The sequence below is a fragment of the Solea senegalensis genome, linkage group LG21 (assembly GCF_019176455.1).
Source record: "Solea senegalensis isolate Sse05_10M linkage group LG21, IFAPA_SoseM_1, whole genome shotgun sequence".
NCBI lineage: Eukaryota > Metazoa > Chordata > Actinopteri > Pleuronectiformes > Soleidae > Solea > Solea senegalensis.
The window spans coordinates 3778496-3796923 of NC_058040.1; the positions used below are offsets into that span (position 1 = coordinate 3778496).

Consider the following 18428-nt stretch of genomic DNA (forward strand, 5'->3'; position numbering starts at 1 on the left):
AATATCATAATAAATATCTTATATTGCCTACCGGCTACTAAATAGTTGTTTTTCCCCACTTTTGTTCCTCTATGTCAGCCCCTGCTTGACCAGACTAGATGCTCATTGGCCCCCAGGTCATTTGAGTTTGACACCCCTGAGTTAGAGGGTTAATTGACTTAATCCACAGTGACCACATTCAGAGTCACTGTGATTGGCGGAGTCATCGCTGACTTCAACCAAATTTCAGAATGACATGGGGTGTGTGAGGCGAATGAAGGGGCCAGAGACGGGGCCAGAGACGGGCTTTCTCCTGTGTATCACAAGCCAATTAGATCCCAATAGCCACAACTTGGCAAAACCTGTAAGAAGAACTCTAGTGTGAACAAGGCTCAAATGACCCACGTTACCCAGGTAACATGTCCATATTTAGGCACACCTGTGCCATTGTACAGTCCTTCATGTGCATCTTCGACTATTATGACAATTTATGATTGAATTCATGAAGATCACGATCATGAATTTGAAATGCATTCATTATAAATTGTTGGTTAAGGAGGAATTTGCAAGTACGACAGAGCTTTACAAATGTCAGAGTTGTATTTGAGGTCTTCATTCACTCTTTGTCCTCAGACACAGATTAATTCTTCCCATGAGCACAGGACAAGAGAGTCTCAGTGCATGGCCTCCCTCGTCTGAATCCACAGCAGGGGGATCCACCAACAGGCTCAAGGAAAAAAATAAGGGGGGGTTGAAGACAGAAGGAGAGCAAAGGAGTCCAGAGAGGAAAGTTGGGGGTGATTTAGGGCTTGGGTAAAGTCCAGACCTTCTCTCTCTCGTTCCACAAGTTCAAACTTTTTGAGTTGAGACCCTTATTCCCACACAGCACAAAAGCAGGGGGATATTCTGAAAGGTTACTTGAAAGGAGAGAGGCATGTAAAGATAAAGGGAGCTAAATAGAGAACTCCAAAGAAGTATGAAGAGGGATGGAGAGACGGGCTCATCGGAAAGAGAGCGGAGGAAAAGAGGAATCTCGCACTGGAATGCACTCGGTTGTCATGGAGGAGGTTGACAATAAAGATTCAAACATAAAACATGGGGGTGAACGCTTCAGTGGGTCCCCTCATCGTCCATATGATTTAAATGGTGATGATGGAGAGGGGAAGGGAGGAGGGAGCGGCATCAGGAGTGAGGATAAAGCGGTAGAAAATAAACTCAGAAACCCCGTAATCTGGGAATAATCTGGGACCTCTTTGTGAAATGTAATTGAAGAATGCAGTTGAGTGGTGAGGAAACATGAGGACAGTACGACAGGTTTGCCCAGGAAAACGCTACCATCTTCATTTTCTGCACCACGGCTCGATACCAAACTAACGATGTTACATGGCCACGACAAGAGATTATAATATTTTAATGGCCGAGCAGAAGGGAAATGGGCTTGTAACCGGAGGGGTGCTGGTTCAAATTCCTAACAGGTCAAGGGCTGGGGTACCCCTGAGCACGGTACCCAATCCCCATTGCTCATCGGTAATTGGACACTTTAAAATGACCCAAATTCAGAATGTGATTTAAAAAAAAAGGGAAAGAAAGGAACATGAAAGAGAGGGTTAGCAAAAATGGGATTCCATAAACCTTGGAAAAGAGCAGATGAATCAGACAGTATGCAGTACCTTCTCTTTAGAACTCCACTATGTGCCAATTATGTTACATCTGTGAAACATTTCTGTACAAAAACCCGCTCCCTCCCATACCTCGACTATTTCTGAAAGTACAACAAAAGGTGCGGCGTCCTCCACAGAACCAGGACCCTGTGGTTCACCTAATAGTGAGTGCTTTTGACACGAACGAGACTGTGAGACACTCCACGGTGTCTCACAGCTTTAAAAAAACTTTACGGTCGCAAGACTCACTCATTTCCAGGAAACCTCCTGACAATCCCAGAGTTTCTATTTTACACACACACACACACACACACACACACACTGCTCACAAATGTCAGCGATCTCAGGCGACTGATTAGACTTTCAACAGTGACTGATTACATTTTCAACCTGATGTCATCCGTGCACATTCCAGAGATAAAGAAATACAAAAAACACACACACACAATCATTTTAATCTATCAGCTCCACTGACGGTCATCCAGACACACCAGTGAGTGTTAGTTTAGTTAATTTCTAATAGGCTAAGACGCTGGGGTTTAGTCAGATGTTATGTAATCCCGGTTTGTTTTACTTGCGTCAGTTGGGTTTTACAATGTCTGGTTGTTGTGAGTACTGGCTCAAACAATGAGGCCTTGATACTTGTGGCCTTGTTGGGTAAAAGAGAGAGTGGAAACAGTGGAATTACATCATTAGGAAAGAAGGAACACAATAATAGAAAGGGGTAGCGCCGGTAAATGAGAGGGCTCAGGTTATCAAGAGCTCGGAGCGTTTAAAATCGGCCAGGAGTCTGCACAGGTTTCCTCCCACAGAACAAAAACATGCTGCTGAGGTTAACTGGTGACTCTGAATCGTCTGGAGTGGTGAAGGATCATCTGTCCTGTGACGGACTGTGGTGACCTGCCCACTGTGAACCCCTCCTCTCCGGCCTCAGGCATCTGCCCCATACATAGATAATGGGTAGGTGGATGGGAGTTAAACTAGTGGTTCCCAAAGTGATGCAAGGTCAGCAGATAATTAAAGGGGATGACTGAGCTTCATCCTCTGGAAACCATGAGTGTCGTGCCAGTAAATTTAAATGAAAACAAATGAACGCAGTTGTAAGAAAACATTCCAGCACAGTTCACAGGTTTCTGAACAACTCCGGATCCAACAGGTGGAGCTGAGAACGCCGTTTTTGCAGTGAACTCAACAAAATATTCCGATTTATCCTCTAAAAGGACGATTATATAATGATATTCCTCAGTATGTGTTTAGAAATGGGCCTGATGGGAGCTGCAGGAGAAGATAGAAGACCAGCAGCGTCTGTAAGATCTCGGATTTATTAATTAATAATTAATCTGTCAACTATTTTCTTGGTGAGTCCTTGTTTGGTCCGTAAAAAAAATGTCAGAATGTTGGGAAATGTTGAACCTGGAAATAATGACGTTCTTGAACGTCTTGTTAGGTATTCAGTCTTAAAGGTGACATCGAATGCTTGTATCACACATATATGTTAGTTATGGAGGTCTACTTACATATATTAACTTGTTTTCATGGTTAAAAACCTCCTAATCGCTGCAAACGAGCCGATCAAAATATCTCCTCACTGACGCTCTCGTCAGCCGCGCCGTTTCAGACCAAAACCACACCCCCAGAACGTGGACTGTGTTGTGATTGGCCAGCCAACGAGAGCTTTCCCACTGTCCTGTGATTGGCCAGGTACCTGGAAGTGACGTAATAGATAGGCCAGCTCTTAGATACACAGCTCCCCCTCTGGCACGGTGGATGCTCTGCATCTCAGCAGCTACAACGAGAGTAGTTCTTCTTCTTCTGCGGTTGAATGTACGCAACCGGATGTGCCCGGACTAGTGCCCGCACCAGGAGGCGCTACAGTGGTGAGGATTTCTGATGACGACATCAAATTACGGAAGTTCCGATCCGCTTCGCAGAGCCCAGGAAAACAATACAACACTATTTTCTCTGAAACTTTAGAGTTTCATAAACGAGATAATGACGCATATACACACACAAACGCAGCGGTAATTGGAGCTTCCGGTCTATGTGGCCTTTAATGATTTCTTATGGAGCAAAGGCACCAGAAAATAGTCAATAATCGAAGAATCAAATAATCATTATTACTTAAATACTTTTGGTTTTCATTAGCCTAGAATAAGCCTTTATAACGTAACCTAACTCCTTCAAGATCCGTGTTTCGTCAAAGCTTTACGTCTTGTTGAGACAAAAAAAGAGCTGCTGGATGTCCTCCACTGTCGTCTGCTGTGCCGTGTTGCGTTCAATGCCGCCGTCCCCGTTGTCGTTGCACCGACACAACGCCACGTGTGCGGGGGCCATCGGGCACAGCCCACTAAAGCCCCCTCTGCCGCGTAAAGGCACCGTTCTCAGTGGAAACACAAGCCTGGCCGAGGGCTTTACCGTTCCAAACCATACGGCACCGCACCAAACCGAATCATACCGGAACGGAAACGCGGCACTAGTATCATACATACATACATACCAAAAAACTTCAAGTTCTCATTTTCATTTGCTTCAAGACTTGCAGGATACAAACTATGGTTTCTTATTTCACTAAATAAAGATATCATTGAGTTGAATTGAATTGAGAAGGTGCCGGAAAACAGGCAACAAAATGCACAGTAGAGAGGTGCGAGTCTTAAAGACGAAACCTGCTCTGGTAGTATTTGATAGAATGTTCCATCATCCAGGAACCATACAAGAACAGAGCTGCACTGTGAAGCTCCTACAATGCAAGAGGGATTCTCCCGATGTATTCAATGCCCCGCTGTGGTTGTCGTGTGTGAATAGTACACTTAAAGAAATGTTCAGACTCAAATCTCCGGACTTCACCCGCAATTTTGATCTCCTGGTTGAACCCAAGCCTCCCGTTGCGTTCTGAAGAGAATGAACGGTCAATGAAAAGGGGAACTTACATTGAGTATAGTCATCAAACATAGGGTCGATGTTGTGCAGCAGCTCCTGTCTGGGTGAGGGAAGCCCATAGCTGTAACACAAGAGTAAGTGTTCCTCTTAAAACACACAACAAAAAGAGACACACATGCACAACAACGTGGAACACATGGACTGCGAGGTCCACTCGGGAGCTGTAAATATGAACCAGCTGGCCGCTGTTCACCAGGCACAGTCACATGCTCCGACCGCACTCCACCACCGCTCTCACTGACCACAGTGTGTGATAACACAACTAAAATAACTCTCCCTCTCTGCTGCCTGCCCTGCCTACTGTTTAACTTTCATTTGGTTTCTATTTCACGGGCCAAGCTGTCAGGCTGCCGTTGTCTGGAAGCGGCGAGCCAATGAAACACAAAGTGAATTGCGTAAAGCAGTGAAAACAAACAGCAGTTTGTTCCCCAGTGTTGTTGTGCGGCTCGCACGGCGACGCGAGCAGCGTTTTGGGTCAGCTGATGTACGCCGGCCGAGTAGTAGTTTGCGGTGCTGGCTGAGCCTTGATTTTCTGCTGGAGCTCTGCTGCAGGCCTCAATTTCACCTCCTCCACTGTGTCCACATTTAGTTTACAAACATAAAGAGTCTCAGTGACAGCTGATGTGATGACCACGCACAAATGTGAGAAGCTGACGAGCTCATCCGACTTGTTCAATCACTAAGATACAGCTGATATATCTATAGATATAAATAATTCAACATAGTAGGATGTGTAGCTTTCACAGTTGTGAGAGGCAAAGCTGGGGATGGAGAGTGGTTCAAGGATGGAGGGACTGTGGATTTGTGTGAGAATGACTGATGGAATTTCCTTCTCTTTGAGCTCCTATTGCCACAGTAACAAAGGGCTTATTGAAGAAGCAGGAGCTCCTATAAGAAAAAGACGCTGGGTCAGGGAGACAGGGAGACAGGGAGACAGGCAGAGGCAGTTTGAGCGTGAGGGAGTTTGGGAAAGACTCAGGAAGGGGCACACAGAGAGGGTAGACTGTCACAACTCTCATTCCTGCTACCACTGCAGGCCACAGGCTGACCTGCCACAAAGGGAACAGTCCGAGCCGTGAATCTTTTTTCCCCCCCCGCTCACCTGATCGCTTTCCACACGTCGAATCCATCCAGGGGCTTTGTGGTGTTGATGCTCCCTCCTGCCAGGCCCACAAATGTGGGCAGCCAATCAGAGATGTGGATGAGTTTGTCGCTGACAGTTCCGAGTTGTTTCAGTAGCGGGCTGGCGACAAATCCCACGCCACGGACCCCGCCTTCCCACAGGGTCCCTTTCCGGCCTCGCAGTGGCCAGTTGCTGGCACCAGACATTGTTTGACCCCCGTTATCTGCCAACATGTGGAGGGAAAACGAGACAAAGGCAAATACTGGGTTTTACATTGGAATGTCAAAGCTGTAGTGCATTATGGAGCTGAAACAATTAATCGACAACTATTTTGATAATCGACCAATCGGTTCAAAGCTTCTTTCATGATCAAAACAACATTTCTGATTGTTTGAGCTTCTTAAATGTGAGTATTTTCTTCATTTCTTTGCTCTGGATAACAAAGAAATCATTAAAAGTGAATCATTTTGGTTTGTGGACAAAACAAGACATTTGAGAACATCATCATTTCCAGGTTTGACGAACACCGCGCAACATTTTTCAATCGATTCATCGACGAAACGATTCACCGATTCATCGAGAAAATAATCGTCAGATTAATGGATCGTGAAAATAATCGTTAGTTGCAGCTCTAGTGCATTATAACTAACTAAATTCAACCAGTGTCAAATAAAGCGACTCAGCAGAGATAAAGCAGTGAACATCCACTGGCAGCCATGCTCTCCAGTAAGGACACGTGTCTCTGTGTCTCAGGTCGCTGAGACAGCACTGTCTCTGTGTCAGTACCTTGTACAACCTTCATCCAAGGCCTTGAACAAACAGTCATGTTCATCCCTTTGTCTCCCCCAACTCGACAGATATTCCTGCACAACATCCAACACATCACACACACACACACACACACACACACAGAGCCAGCTGATTGTCATCCTCCCAATCAGTCAGTCCAGTATAAACAGTCTCGACCAATCCTACTCAGCCAAAGCTCCCCTTTCAGTGGCCGACTGTCATGCACCCAAGTGCAGGAAGTAGTCTGTGTCGATTCCTGAACTGTTCTGGAAAAGACCGTCAGCCCCTTAAATGCCTTTTCAAGCTGCTTTGGCTCTCTGCTGACCACTTCTCCCCCACCCCCAACACACACATCCACTGTGTCTCTCGCAGTCCCAGTGAGGCCGTCAGCTGGCTGAACACTTCATTATAAAGGAACAAGTTCAGGGCTCATTTCTTTCCCATTGGGCTTGACACATATGGAAAAATCCCTAATAAAGCCATTGTTTGATATTTTTGTAGATAACCTTTCAGTGAGAGATGATTAAGCCGTTATTAATGAATTATATTTTGGTCACATTAGAGATTACATAACCAGTGCAAAGCATATGGCGGGCAGAATCCTGTGAGACAGAGCCAACGTAAATGTGCAGACGTACAATGAAACAGGCCACCTATTACACACTGCATCCATAAAAAAAACCTCACACTTTACTCACAGCATTGTTCCTCTCCTCTAATCACCCATTTAAACCCCTAAAAATAACCCTTAAAAGGAATTACCTACTTCAGATGCAATTCATTATAAGTTCCACATGTGGAAACAAATGAGTAGGCACATGTTTACATAATGGCTTGAGACTCATCTTGGCCTTATTATGTTCTCCCAAAGGTTAAAAGCAGGGATATTTTTCAAGAGTCAACAGAAGCGGCACCAGCAGAAGATATATGAGCCAAGTGTCGTCCTCCCCCCTCTGTCTGCAAATGAAACAAACACAGCGGAACACTGGTCTCTAGTGGACAACCTGAGAATTACAACATTGAGACATCAAACGTGCATGTTTGAAAGAAGATGGAAATATTTAATACTTATTCTTAATCGCAGCTCTTCATCTAGTTTCAATAAATCAGTGGAAAAAAACAAAGCTTTGTGTCTGATTTGTTTTCTGTTTTGGCACTACTTAAAAAAAACATGGACTAATATTTTCATAAATAAACAATCACTGTCAATTACTTTTTCAATCCCTCGTGAAGTTGTCTCATTATTAAAATTCCAAAAATAGCGGAAGTGTTTATTGTTGTTTGTTGGCCATTTAATTAGCAATTGATTAATAATACATTAGTAGTTTGATACTTGCCTTCGACCACAAAAAGCACACGAATGACATCAAACAAATCCAAACACATACACTACATTTTATGATATTACTGTTTTTTTTCAGTCTGATAAATGACACTCGCTTATTTTTCCTGCATAGATCCTATAATAGACTCTTAGGGTGCTTTCATAGCGTTTCTCCCCTAGATCGGTTCTAATGGGCTTGTGTGAGCAATCGCACGCCGTTCCGGCGGAAAACAACCTGCATTTACCCACGAACCGGTATGACCAACAACGCTGTTAAAAACAACTTTGGTAAACAGAGTTTCGAGCTTGTTATGCACCAGTTTGTCTGTTGTCCTCCGCCTTCCTTTTCTTCTCCCTCCGAGCAGGTACCTGCCTACCTCACCTGTGCTTATGAGTCTATTCAGCGGAGTATATAAAGCGTAGAAAAGAACTGCCTCCATCTTTTGGTGTACCTGATGATCTGGAGCTTCTTGGAAGTGAACTCTGCTGCGTGACCAGAATCCAGCTTCTTCAGTTCTCGAAGGAAGACTGCTTTGTTTAGCCGTAGTTACTTTTCGTTGCTGGTTTCCTGCTTCCTCTTTTGACCCAGACAAGCAAAAAAGTGTTGCAAGCCTGAACCCGAGAGAGTTCAGAAGAGTCTCATCTTATAAACAGATTAAATAATCTGATATGTCTTCAGAATAAAAACTCAGGTGATTAGATCTTAGATCTTCTTATCATCAGATATATGGCAGTGTTAATGAACACTGGTCTATCACCATCCAGAGAACGACAAATGTCGAATTTCCCACTAAATTCTGACCAATCGCAAAACTGTTTATAAGCACTGTGTCTCCTCTTCATGTTTTTCATAATAACGACCAGTTCATTATCCCTCACTCATCACACGTTTGACAGCCAATACTTCAAAAACCTCGTACGACGGAAACGGTGTTGTTGAGTACGGAAACATACCCGTCGAGAACACAAGCACCGTGTTGTCCCAGAGTCCAGCCTCATACAAAGCCTCGGTGATGTTGCCCACAGCTTGGTCCATAGCTGACACCATGCCAGCGTAGATCCTGCGATAATTGTCTTTGATGAACTGGTAAGGTTTCATGTATCGCTCTGGCACCTGCATGGGAGAATGGACCGCCTGCAGTGCCACGTAGAGGAAGAGCGGCTAAACAACAACAAAAAAAGACAAAAAAAAAGGATAAAATGTGATAGTTCCTCTTCTCTGCGACTCAGAAAAAAAGGTCCATAGAAACAAGTTTGTGAGCGTGTGTGTCACCTTGTTGGAGTTGTGGTTTTCGATGACGCTGATGGCCTTTTGGCTGAACAGCTCCGTTGAATATTGTCCTTTGTATGTAGTAGCGACCTCTTCTCCATCCCTCAGGTCCAAGGCACAGAAACTCTCATTTAAACCATAGTCGGAAGCACAGGATGTATGACTGTAGTAGTCCTCGCTGCCTGCCAGGTAGCCTGCAGGAAACAATGAGCTTCATGATTCGTGCAGCTGAGACAACGCAGGCTGTTCAATTCTATTTTGTCCCTTTACTTTTTAAGGGTTCTGTTGGATTCTTGCTCAATCACTTACAACTAGAAAGAATTGAATTGTTGCCTCACAGCAAGAAGGTCTGGGTCTGCAGCCCAGTCTTAACCAGGCCCTTTCTGTGTGGCGTTTGCATGATCTCCTCATGTGTGCATGGGTTTTCTCCAGGTATTGCATTCTAAATTGACCTTAGTGTGAGTTGAATGAATTGTTGGTCTTTGTGTGTCCAGGATGTACCCTAAACAATTGGTTATCAATGTTTTAATTGATAACCAATTAAAACATTATCTATGCTACATCACATGAACTTATATAAAGATAAATCATCTTTCTTGAATACCACATGAACTCAAACACTTTAAAATATACAAACCAAAGTATGTATCAAAGCCCTGGCGGGTGGGCAGACAGTCCTTCTTGTACATGCCCAGGTGCCACTTGCCCACCATGTGTGTAGCGTAGCCGGACTCCTTCAGATACTGAGGCAGCAACTTCTCATCCAGAGGTACACAGTAGGGCTGACAGGGCCAGATAATCGCGTGTTGCATACCTGTGTGAATCTGCAGAGGAGAACAATTATACTTTGTTTTTGTTTGAAAAGCACACAGAGCCAAGACGGATCCAAGAGGCTATGTGGGGACAGAAATGCAAACAGACGTTTCAGAACAAGTGAGGCAACTTTATTTCACGCCGCTTGACATAAGACGAGAGGGATAAATAAACAACTACAAAAATCCATCAACTATTCTGATGCTCCATCAGGTCTGTGTGGGTTTAATTAAGAGATAAAAACAGTATCTGTGATTTCAGCTTCTGAAATATGAAAGTGCTCTAGTTTATTTCGTCCTCCGTGAAACTGAACTGAAAATGTTGGTTTGTAGTCAAAACAAGACATTTGAGGAAGTAGCTGGTTGGCGGTTTGAGAAACATGTTTCAACATTTTCTGACATTACATGAATCAAACAAGTCATTTATGAATTGAATAAATACTGGGCTGATAAATTCATAATGAATCTAATTTATTACATCCACAATCAGATTTGTCCATTAATATGTCCACTGTTGTCACATCTACTTGTGGTTCTTTTTTGTCTCTTTTATTTGCACCTGAGAGAGCAGATGGACTGTTATTAATGATAACTAAGGATAATGAATGATACATACACTTATACACTAATACACTAATGCTAAAAATGGATGATATTTGACTTTTTGCTGATATCCAATATGCCGATATATTGGGAGTGTTTGGGCTGATAACTAATAAAGTGTATATAGAGCAAATGTGTATAATCACAGTATTGTCAAATGAGACAATTTGAAGTGGGATAGGATGAGTTACTGAAGTTGTACGATTATTGTGTGTTACTGTGTGTTATGGGAGCGGCAGCTAGCCCACTGCTCTTTGAGTGCTTTCTCTAATTAATAATAACAACAATAATAATAATAACAAGTTGAAAGTGGACAGTAATGTTTGCTTCTTTACTTGGATGAATGGAAGGTGCACAGAAGATAAACAAGATAAAAAAAAACATTCATGTTGTCACATTTCATAGTGATAATCAAAGCCAAACAAACAACAATGACACTGGTTTGGAGTAAATAACACAACTATGATTAATGCATTTTAAAGTGTTTCATTTAGTCAGATGGGAGGGGGCCCCCACAAATCAAATTCAGCTTAGAGCCCCAAACAGGCTTGAACCTGCCCTGGTGATAATGACAGTAATTTTTAAACATTTAAAGTCATTACTTTCGTCACCAGCACTGTATTAACCACCAGTATCGCACTTCTCCTCCCGCCTGACCTGGAAACTAAAGCCCGGCCGTGAGCAGCACAAGGCGGGGGCTCTCACCTGGTACCTCCCGGTCATGAGCTGGTTGCGGGACGGGGTGCAGATGGGCTGGACGTAGTAGTTCTCCAGACGGACCCCACTGGCTGATATTTTGTCCAGGTTAGGAGTGTTGATTTCTGATCCGTGGTATCCCACATCGTTCCAGCCGTAATCGTCGGCGAGGATTAAGACTATGTTTGGCTGCTGAGCAAAAACAACCACAGGAAAAGCAAAGAAACACACAAGCAGGAAAAGTCCCTCACTCATCTTAGTGTCGCAGTCACACAGCGGCTTAAGTCTCACCGAGTCCACGACCGAGACAAGCAGCTCAGCATGTGACCTGCATACGCATCACCTGGAACCTGTTTTTATTCATTAAACCCCCCCCACGGAACTCATAATTGCTGTCTAGTCATTTCCTTGTTCCGCAAATCACAAGCACGGATCCTGGGCAACTGGATAGGTGCAGCGCCCACTCTGCCTTGAAGACAATTGTTTTCATGGTAGTGCAACAAAAAATACTCATGCGGCACCAAAAAGCAGTTTTTCCCTTTGACCACTTTGTAGAAGAGACGTAAAAGTGACGTAAAAGTGTCCACGGGACACCTTGAGACATGAACGTAGGCTTTTATAGATCTTTAGATTCTATATTTTCCATCCATTGAGTTTCATATTTGTATAACTTTCCTAAAGGCCATAAAAAGCCCGGAAAAAATCTTATTTCCCAGAGTGACGTCACAGCTGAGTACGAGCACGCCAAAGCGCGGTCATGTAGCGTCTCGGGAACGGCGCTACTGTCAGTGAACCACACGATAGGAAAACTTTATGTGAATAAATTAAGGCAATGGGGGAATTCGTTTACATTTTTTAAATGTATTTATTAATTTAAAATGTTACAAAGCAGGTTTTAGGTCTTATCGTCACTATCAGTTCATAAAGTGACTGAACTCGTGAATTACAGTTGAAGATAAACAGGTTGAAATAATTTGGAGTTGTAAAACCACTTTTAACACTTTGTTATTGTTTCTAACAATATGATCACGAGTCTGCAGGTGTTTATTGGGCTTTATTTCAATATGTTATGATTATTTTTATTAATATAATATCAATGTAAGAATGATAATACTACTACTACTACTAATAATAATAATAACAATAATAATAATAATATTGTTGATTGATTGTGAGCTTTATATTATGTGAAAGCAACATTCTTGGACAATAACATTACATACAGTAGTAGAAATATTTAAAATGGGTTGACTTGTTATTACTTTTAAGTTTGATGATGTCAAATATACATACAGTTAACAGAAAAATCTTATACAATGTACACACAGTGTGTTTTCCGTAGTTTTTTTTTTTCAGTTTACAGTAACTTTGATTTTTATCATACAGTATATGTCCGTTAAATGACGAGCTGGGGCGGATCAACATTTTTAAAATGCATCACAAATACAGTAGATGCTAAATATATCATTGTGAAATAACATGTATCAAATTATATCATATTAAATTCTTAAATATCACAGTAAGTTCTTCTTTCTCGGCAGGTGTCAATACTGTGTCACTCCCATCACGCCTTTAACTGTTCGTGAACGCGCCGAGGAAGTCGAGAACGCGGACGGCTCCGAAAAAGTGTCTGACTTCCGGGTACGTCACAGGAAGAGGCACGAGCAAATGACTTGACAGCGATGAGCCGGGAGCGGTTAAAGATCCGTGGGGGGGGTTTAATGAATAAAAACAGGTTCCAGGTGATGCGTATGCGGGTCACATGCTGAGCTGCTTGTCTCGGTCGTGGACTCGGTGAGACTTAAGCCGCTGTGTGACTGCGACACTAAGATGAGTGAGGGACTTTTCCTGCTTGTGTGTTTCTTTGCTTTTCCTGTGGTTGTTTTTGCTCAGCAGCCAAACATAGTCTTAATCCTCGCCGACGATTACGGCTGGAACGATGTGGGATACCACGGATCAGAAATCAACACTCCTAACCTGGACAAAATATCAGCCAGTGGGGTCCGTCTGGAGAACTACTACGTCCAGCCCATCTGCACCCCGTCCCGCAACCAGCTCATGACCGGGAGGTACCAGGTGAGAGCCCCCGCCTTCTGCTGCTCATGGCCGGACTTTAGTTTCCAGGTCAGGCGGGAGGACAAGTGCGATACTGGTGGTTAATACAGTGCTGGTGACGAAAGTAATGACTTTAAATGTTTAAAAAGTACTGTCATTATCACCAGGCCTGGTTCAAGCCTGTTTGGGGCTCTAAGCTGAATTTGATTTGTGGGGCCCCCCTCCCATCTGACTAAATGAAACACTTTAAAATGCATTAATCATAGTTGTGTTATTTACTCCAAACCAGTGTCATTGTTGTTTGTTTGGCTTTGATTATCACTATGAAATGTGACAACATGAATGTTTTTTTTATCTTGTTTATCTTCTGTGCACCTTCCATTCATCCAAGTAAAGAAGCAAACATTACTGTCCACTTTCAACTTGTTATTATTATTATTGTTGTTATTAATTAGAGAAAGCACTCAAAGAGCAGTGGGCTAGCTGCCACTCCCATAACACACAGTAACACACAATAATCGTACAACTTCAGTAACTCATCCTATCCCACTTCGAATTGTCTCATTTGACAATACTGTGATTATACACATTTGCTCTATATACACTTTATTAGTTATCAGCCCAAACACTCCCAATATATCGGCATATTGGATATCAGCAAAAAGTCAAATATCGTGCATCTTTAGCATTAGTGTATTAGTGTATAAGTGTATGTATCATTCATTATCCTTAGTTATCATTAATAACAGTCCATCTGCTCTCTCAGGTGCAAATAAAAGAGACAAAAACAAACCACAAGTAGATGTGACAACAGTGGACATATTAATGGACAAATCTGATTGTGGATGTAATAAATTAGATTCATTATGAATTTATCAGCCCAGTATTTATTCAATTCATAAATGACTTGTTTGATTCATGTAATGTCAGAAAATGTTGAAACATGTTTCTCAAACTGCCAACCAGCTACTTCCTCAAATGTCTTGTTTTGACTACAAACCAACATTTTCAGTTCAGTTTCACGGAGGACGAAATAAACTAGAGCACTTTCATATTTAAGAAGCTGAAATCACAGATACTGTTTTTATCTCTAAATTAAACCCACACAGACCTGATGGAGCATCAGAATAGTTGATGGATTTTTGTAGTTGTTTATTTATCCCTCTCGTCTTATGTCAAGCGGCGTGAAATAAAGTTGCCTCACTTGTTCTGAAACGTCTGTTTGCATTTCTGTCCCCACATAGCCTCTTGGATCCGTCTTGGCTCTGTGTGCTTTTTCAAACAAAAACAAAGTATAATTGTTCTCCTCTGCAGATTCACACAGGTATGCAACACGCGATTATCTGGCCCTGTCAGCCCTACTGTGTACCTCTGGATGAGAAGTTGCTGCCTCAGTATCTGAAGGAGTCCGGCTACGCTACACACATGGTGGGCAAGTGGCACCTGGGCATGTACAAGAAGGACTGTCTGCCCACCCGCCGGGGCTTTGATACATACTTTGGTTTGTATATTTTAAAGTGTTTGAGTTCATGTGGTATTCAAGAAAGATGATTTATCTTTATATAAGTTCATGTGATGTCGCATAGATAATGTTTTAATTAGTTATCAAGCTTTCCACAGTAATGCTTGATGTGGAGCGTTGACAGAGGGTGAAAGGCAGGTCACATCCTGGACACACAAAGACCAACAATCACACTCACACTCAGGTCAATTTAGAATGCAATACCTGGAGAAAACCCAAGTGCACATGAGGAGAACATGCACATAGAAAGGGCAATTAACTAGAAAGCTGCACGAATCATAACATTAACCAATTGTTTTTGGGCTCATTGCTTCCTGCAGGCTACCTGACAGGCGGCGAGGACTACTACAGTCATATACGCTGTGCTTCCGACTCTGCTTTAAATAAGAGTTTCTGTGCCTTGGACCTGAGGGATGGAGAAGAGGTCGCTACTACATACAAAGGACAATATTCAACGGAGCTGTTCAGCCAAAAGGCCATCAGCGTCATCGAAAACCACAACGCCAACAAGGTGACACACACGCCCACAAACTTGTTTCTATATCTTGGTGACAACACATCATAGACATAATGCATTCCCTTAACTTTAACCATTACAACTAAGGGCCTAAACCCAATTTTAACTCTATTCCTAACCCTGAAAAAAGCCCTTTAATGTCCAGACAAAGTGTCCCCACAGGTTTTTACCTTTACTGGACCAGAGATTGCATCTCATCACCTGTCACAAATGAAAAATGATGAGATGAGCTGTGTTCCCAAAACAATCCTGCCTACTGCTGCTTTAATGATTGTCCAGACCTTTGACTTGGAGTTTCTGAGTCACAGAGAAGAGGAACCATCACATTTTGTCCTCTTTTTTGTTTTGTTTTTTGTTTTTTTAGCCGCTCTTCCTCTACGTGGCACTGCAGGCGGTCCATTCTCCCATGCAGGTGCCAGAGCGATACATGAAACCTTACCAGTTCATCAAAGACAATTATCGCAGGATCTACGCTGGCATGGTGTCAGCTATGGACCAAGCTGTGGGCAACATCACCGAGGCTTTGCACCGGGCTGGACTCTGGGACAACACGGTGCTTGTGTTCTCGACGGGTATGTTTCCGTACTGAACGATCCTGTTTCTGTCGTGCGAGGTTTTTGAAGTATTGGCTGTCTCATGTTGGCAGATAACGGAGGTCAGACAATGTCTGGTGGCAGCAACTGGCCACTGCGAGGCCGGAAATGGTCACTGTGGGAAGGCGGGGTCCGTGGAGTTGGATTTGTCGCCAGCCCGCTACTGAAACAACCTGGAAGTTTCAGCGACAAACTCATCCACATCTCTGATTGGCTGCCTACATTTGTCGGCCTGGCAGGAGGGAGCATCAACACCACAAAGCCCCTGGATGGATTCGACGTGTGGAAATCGATCAGGTGAGCGGGGGAAAGAAGATTCTCACAGATCCTTTTGTTTTTTTATCATCGTCTTCTCTCCATTCCCAGCTTTGTCCCTCATGAACTAGAAACTAGAAATCCTGTTATGATGACATTGGCACATCATTTTATTGAATGATTTATATATATATATATATATATATATATGTATATACATACATATACACATATGTCGGCCATGTGTTAGACGTCGTTGTGCACGTGTGTCTCTTTTTGTTGTGCAATCGTGTGTTTACGAGGAACACTTACTCTTATGTTACAGCTATGGGCTTCCCTCACCCAGACAGGAGCTGTTGCACAACATCGACCCTATGTTTCAAGAAGAAACTCCATGTAAGTTCCCTTTTCCACCGACCGTTCATTCTCTTCATAATGCAGCAGGAGGCTGCAGTTGACACGTGTAATTTGATCATATAAACTGTTTTTAAGTCTTCAAGAAATGACAGCTTTTCAACATTTATTGTTCATGTCACTTTTCCAATCACTAGATTACTGCTGCTTCCCAAAGGACATCTTTTTCTTCCCCAAATATTTACTGTCACAGTCTTCCAACACTAACCTAACACTTTACAGAGGGTGTCTTACATTACAATAGTTAACCACCTAACCTTTCTATGATTGTTTTGTAGATGGATGACTTTGATGATCAGCTCTGTCCTCTTCTCTCTGCAGGTGAAGACGAGGAGTATCGGTTAGCTTTATCTGAGGTGGCCAGCAGAGAACCCTGGACACAGTATAGCTTCAATGTGTCCATTCACGCTGCTATTCGAGTCTCTAACTGGAAGCTGCTGACTGGCAACCCAGGTCAGTATCCTCTGTCACCCATAATGACATGTTTAGTCAAAGTGCGGAGTAGAAAATGAAGCTTTACAAAGAGGCAGTCGTCTTTGCTTGTGAGACTGTAAGACTGATTGTTGGTGAATACGTGAATTCATGAGGTGATGAAGTGAGGAGAGAGGGGAAGGATATAAGATTCAAACCAACCAGACATAGAATAAATGGGGTAATAAATCGTCCTGAGGATAGATTTATTTTTAACTCAACAACTGACTGACCCTTGACTGCACCACCACTGCTGCTCATGCCCTTCATCTTTGTACTTCCAGGGTGTGACAAGTGGTTCCCTCGGCCCCCCCACAACACAAGCCTGTCGCAGAGTGACCGACTGAAGCCTGTAATGCTCTTTGACGTAGAGAGGGATCCTCAGGAGAGATACGACTTATCAGATCAGTTCAGTGGTGTGGTGGATTATCTCCTCAATAGACTCAGCGATTACCAGAAGAGTGCCTTGCCCATTAACTACCCCAAATCTGACCCCAGGTGTGACCCGACTTCCAGGGGAGCCTGGGGACCCTGGGCTTAGATGGAGAAGGCAGTGATGAGCAGCCATACGGGATGGGTGTATTGAAAAATGTTATACATTTATTCAGGGACAGATTTCGTCCTTCTTTTTCACAATCACAAAGCTGCCCAGGAAAAAGCAGGCAGTATTTAACCTGGTTAAAAAAACTGTGATGCCTTTTTGACGCTGCTGAAAAACAATATTTTACGAACAAATTAGCCTTTGGGGGCAAGAGCCAGTCATTTGGTATAGATAGTACATATGTGAGCCAAGACTTGTCTTTGCTGTGTCATGTTTACGGTCGTAGGAGCAACAATAGACATGAGAATGTATTTGCAGTTCTTTAAAAGGGAATATTTTCTGTTGGGGTTTTCAGCATCTGCATAAATTAACTTAATATGTTTATTTCTATTATTCTTGAATAAGTAGACATTGTGTCCTTCTCACGGATGTGTAGGTTAAGACTCGTCTCACAGGCCAATCGGTTAAAATGATGGATTTTATTATATTTCAAGTTTGTTATGGAAATGTTGTTCAAAAATTTTATTTCTCTGTTTTCAGATTTCTTTTATTTTTATAAAATCTGTTCAAGGGTCAGGTCAGCTGTGTTTTTTTTATGTATCTGTCAATGTCAATTGAACTGTAAATAAATGTAAACGTGAGGGATTTCTGGTGGATTTCAGGTCTCTCTTATATTATGACTTCAGGGAAAAACTGCAGCGCTAATTTTTAGACCCACTCGTGGGGGGCGGGACCTCATTCCCAGAAAGTAAACAGTGTCCGCCATCTTTGCTAACAGGACCAAGTGTCACTGGTGGGCACGTAACAAAGAAAATAATGAAGATATTTCTCAACTCAGGGAAACTGAGGTTGGGAAGCACAAT

The 18428-nt window shown here is 42.9% G+C and overlaps 2 protein-coding genes across 3 annotated transcripts in view; one reads left to right on the plus strand and one right to left on the minus strand.

The window, feature by feature from the left end:
- The window catches only part of LOC122758285 (arylsulfatase B-like), a 58312-nt gene extending 46435 nt beyond the window's left edge, over positions 1-11877 (minus strand). Inside the window, exons 1-6 of one of the 2 annotated variants that reach the window (XM_044012329.1) lie at positions 11207-11877; positions 9724-9910; positions 9090-9280; positions 8771-8978; positions 5683-5926; positions 4571-4641 (exon numbers count right to left, since the gene is read on the minus strand). In XM_044012329.1, the coding sequence (XP_043868264.1) occupies positions 4571-4641; positions 5683-5926; positions 8771-8978; positions 9090-9280; positions 9724-9910; positions 11207-11452 (1147 nt within the window). In that variant the 5' untranslated portion in view covers positions 11453-11877. The remainder of the gene's footprint in view (positions 1-4570; positions 4642-5682; positions 5927-8770; positions 8979-9089; positions 9281-9723; positions 9911-11206) is intronic. The other variant, XM_044012328.1, reaches the window with a different exon arrangement.
- A 970-nt stretch (positions 11878-12847) lies between these two features.
- On the plus strand, positions 12848-18116 carry LOC122787021 (arylsulfatase B-like). The gene is made up of 8 exons (XM_044053556.1): positions 12848-13273; positions 14567-14753; positions 15095-15285; positions 15656-15863; positions 15938-16181; positions 16465-16535; positions 16875-17006; positions 17309-18116. Exons 1-8 carry the CDS (start codon positions 13028-13030, stop codon positions 17563-17565), a joined length of 1536 nt encoding a protein of 511 aa, XP_043909491.1. The 5' UTR covers positions 12848-13027; the 3' UTR covers positions 17566-18116.
- Positions 18117-18428: the final 312 nt, after the last annotated feature.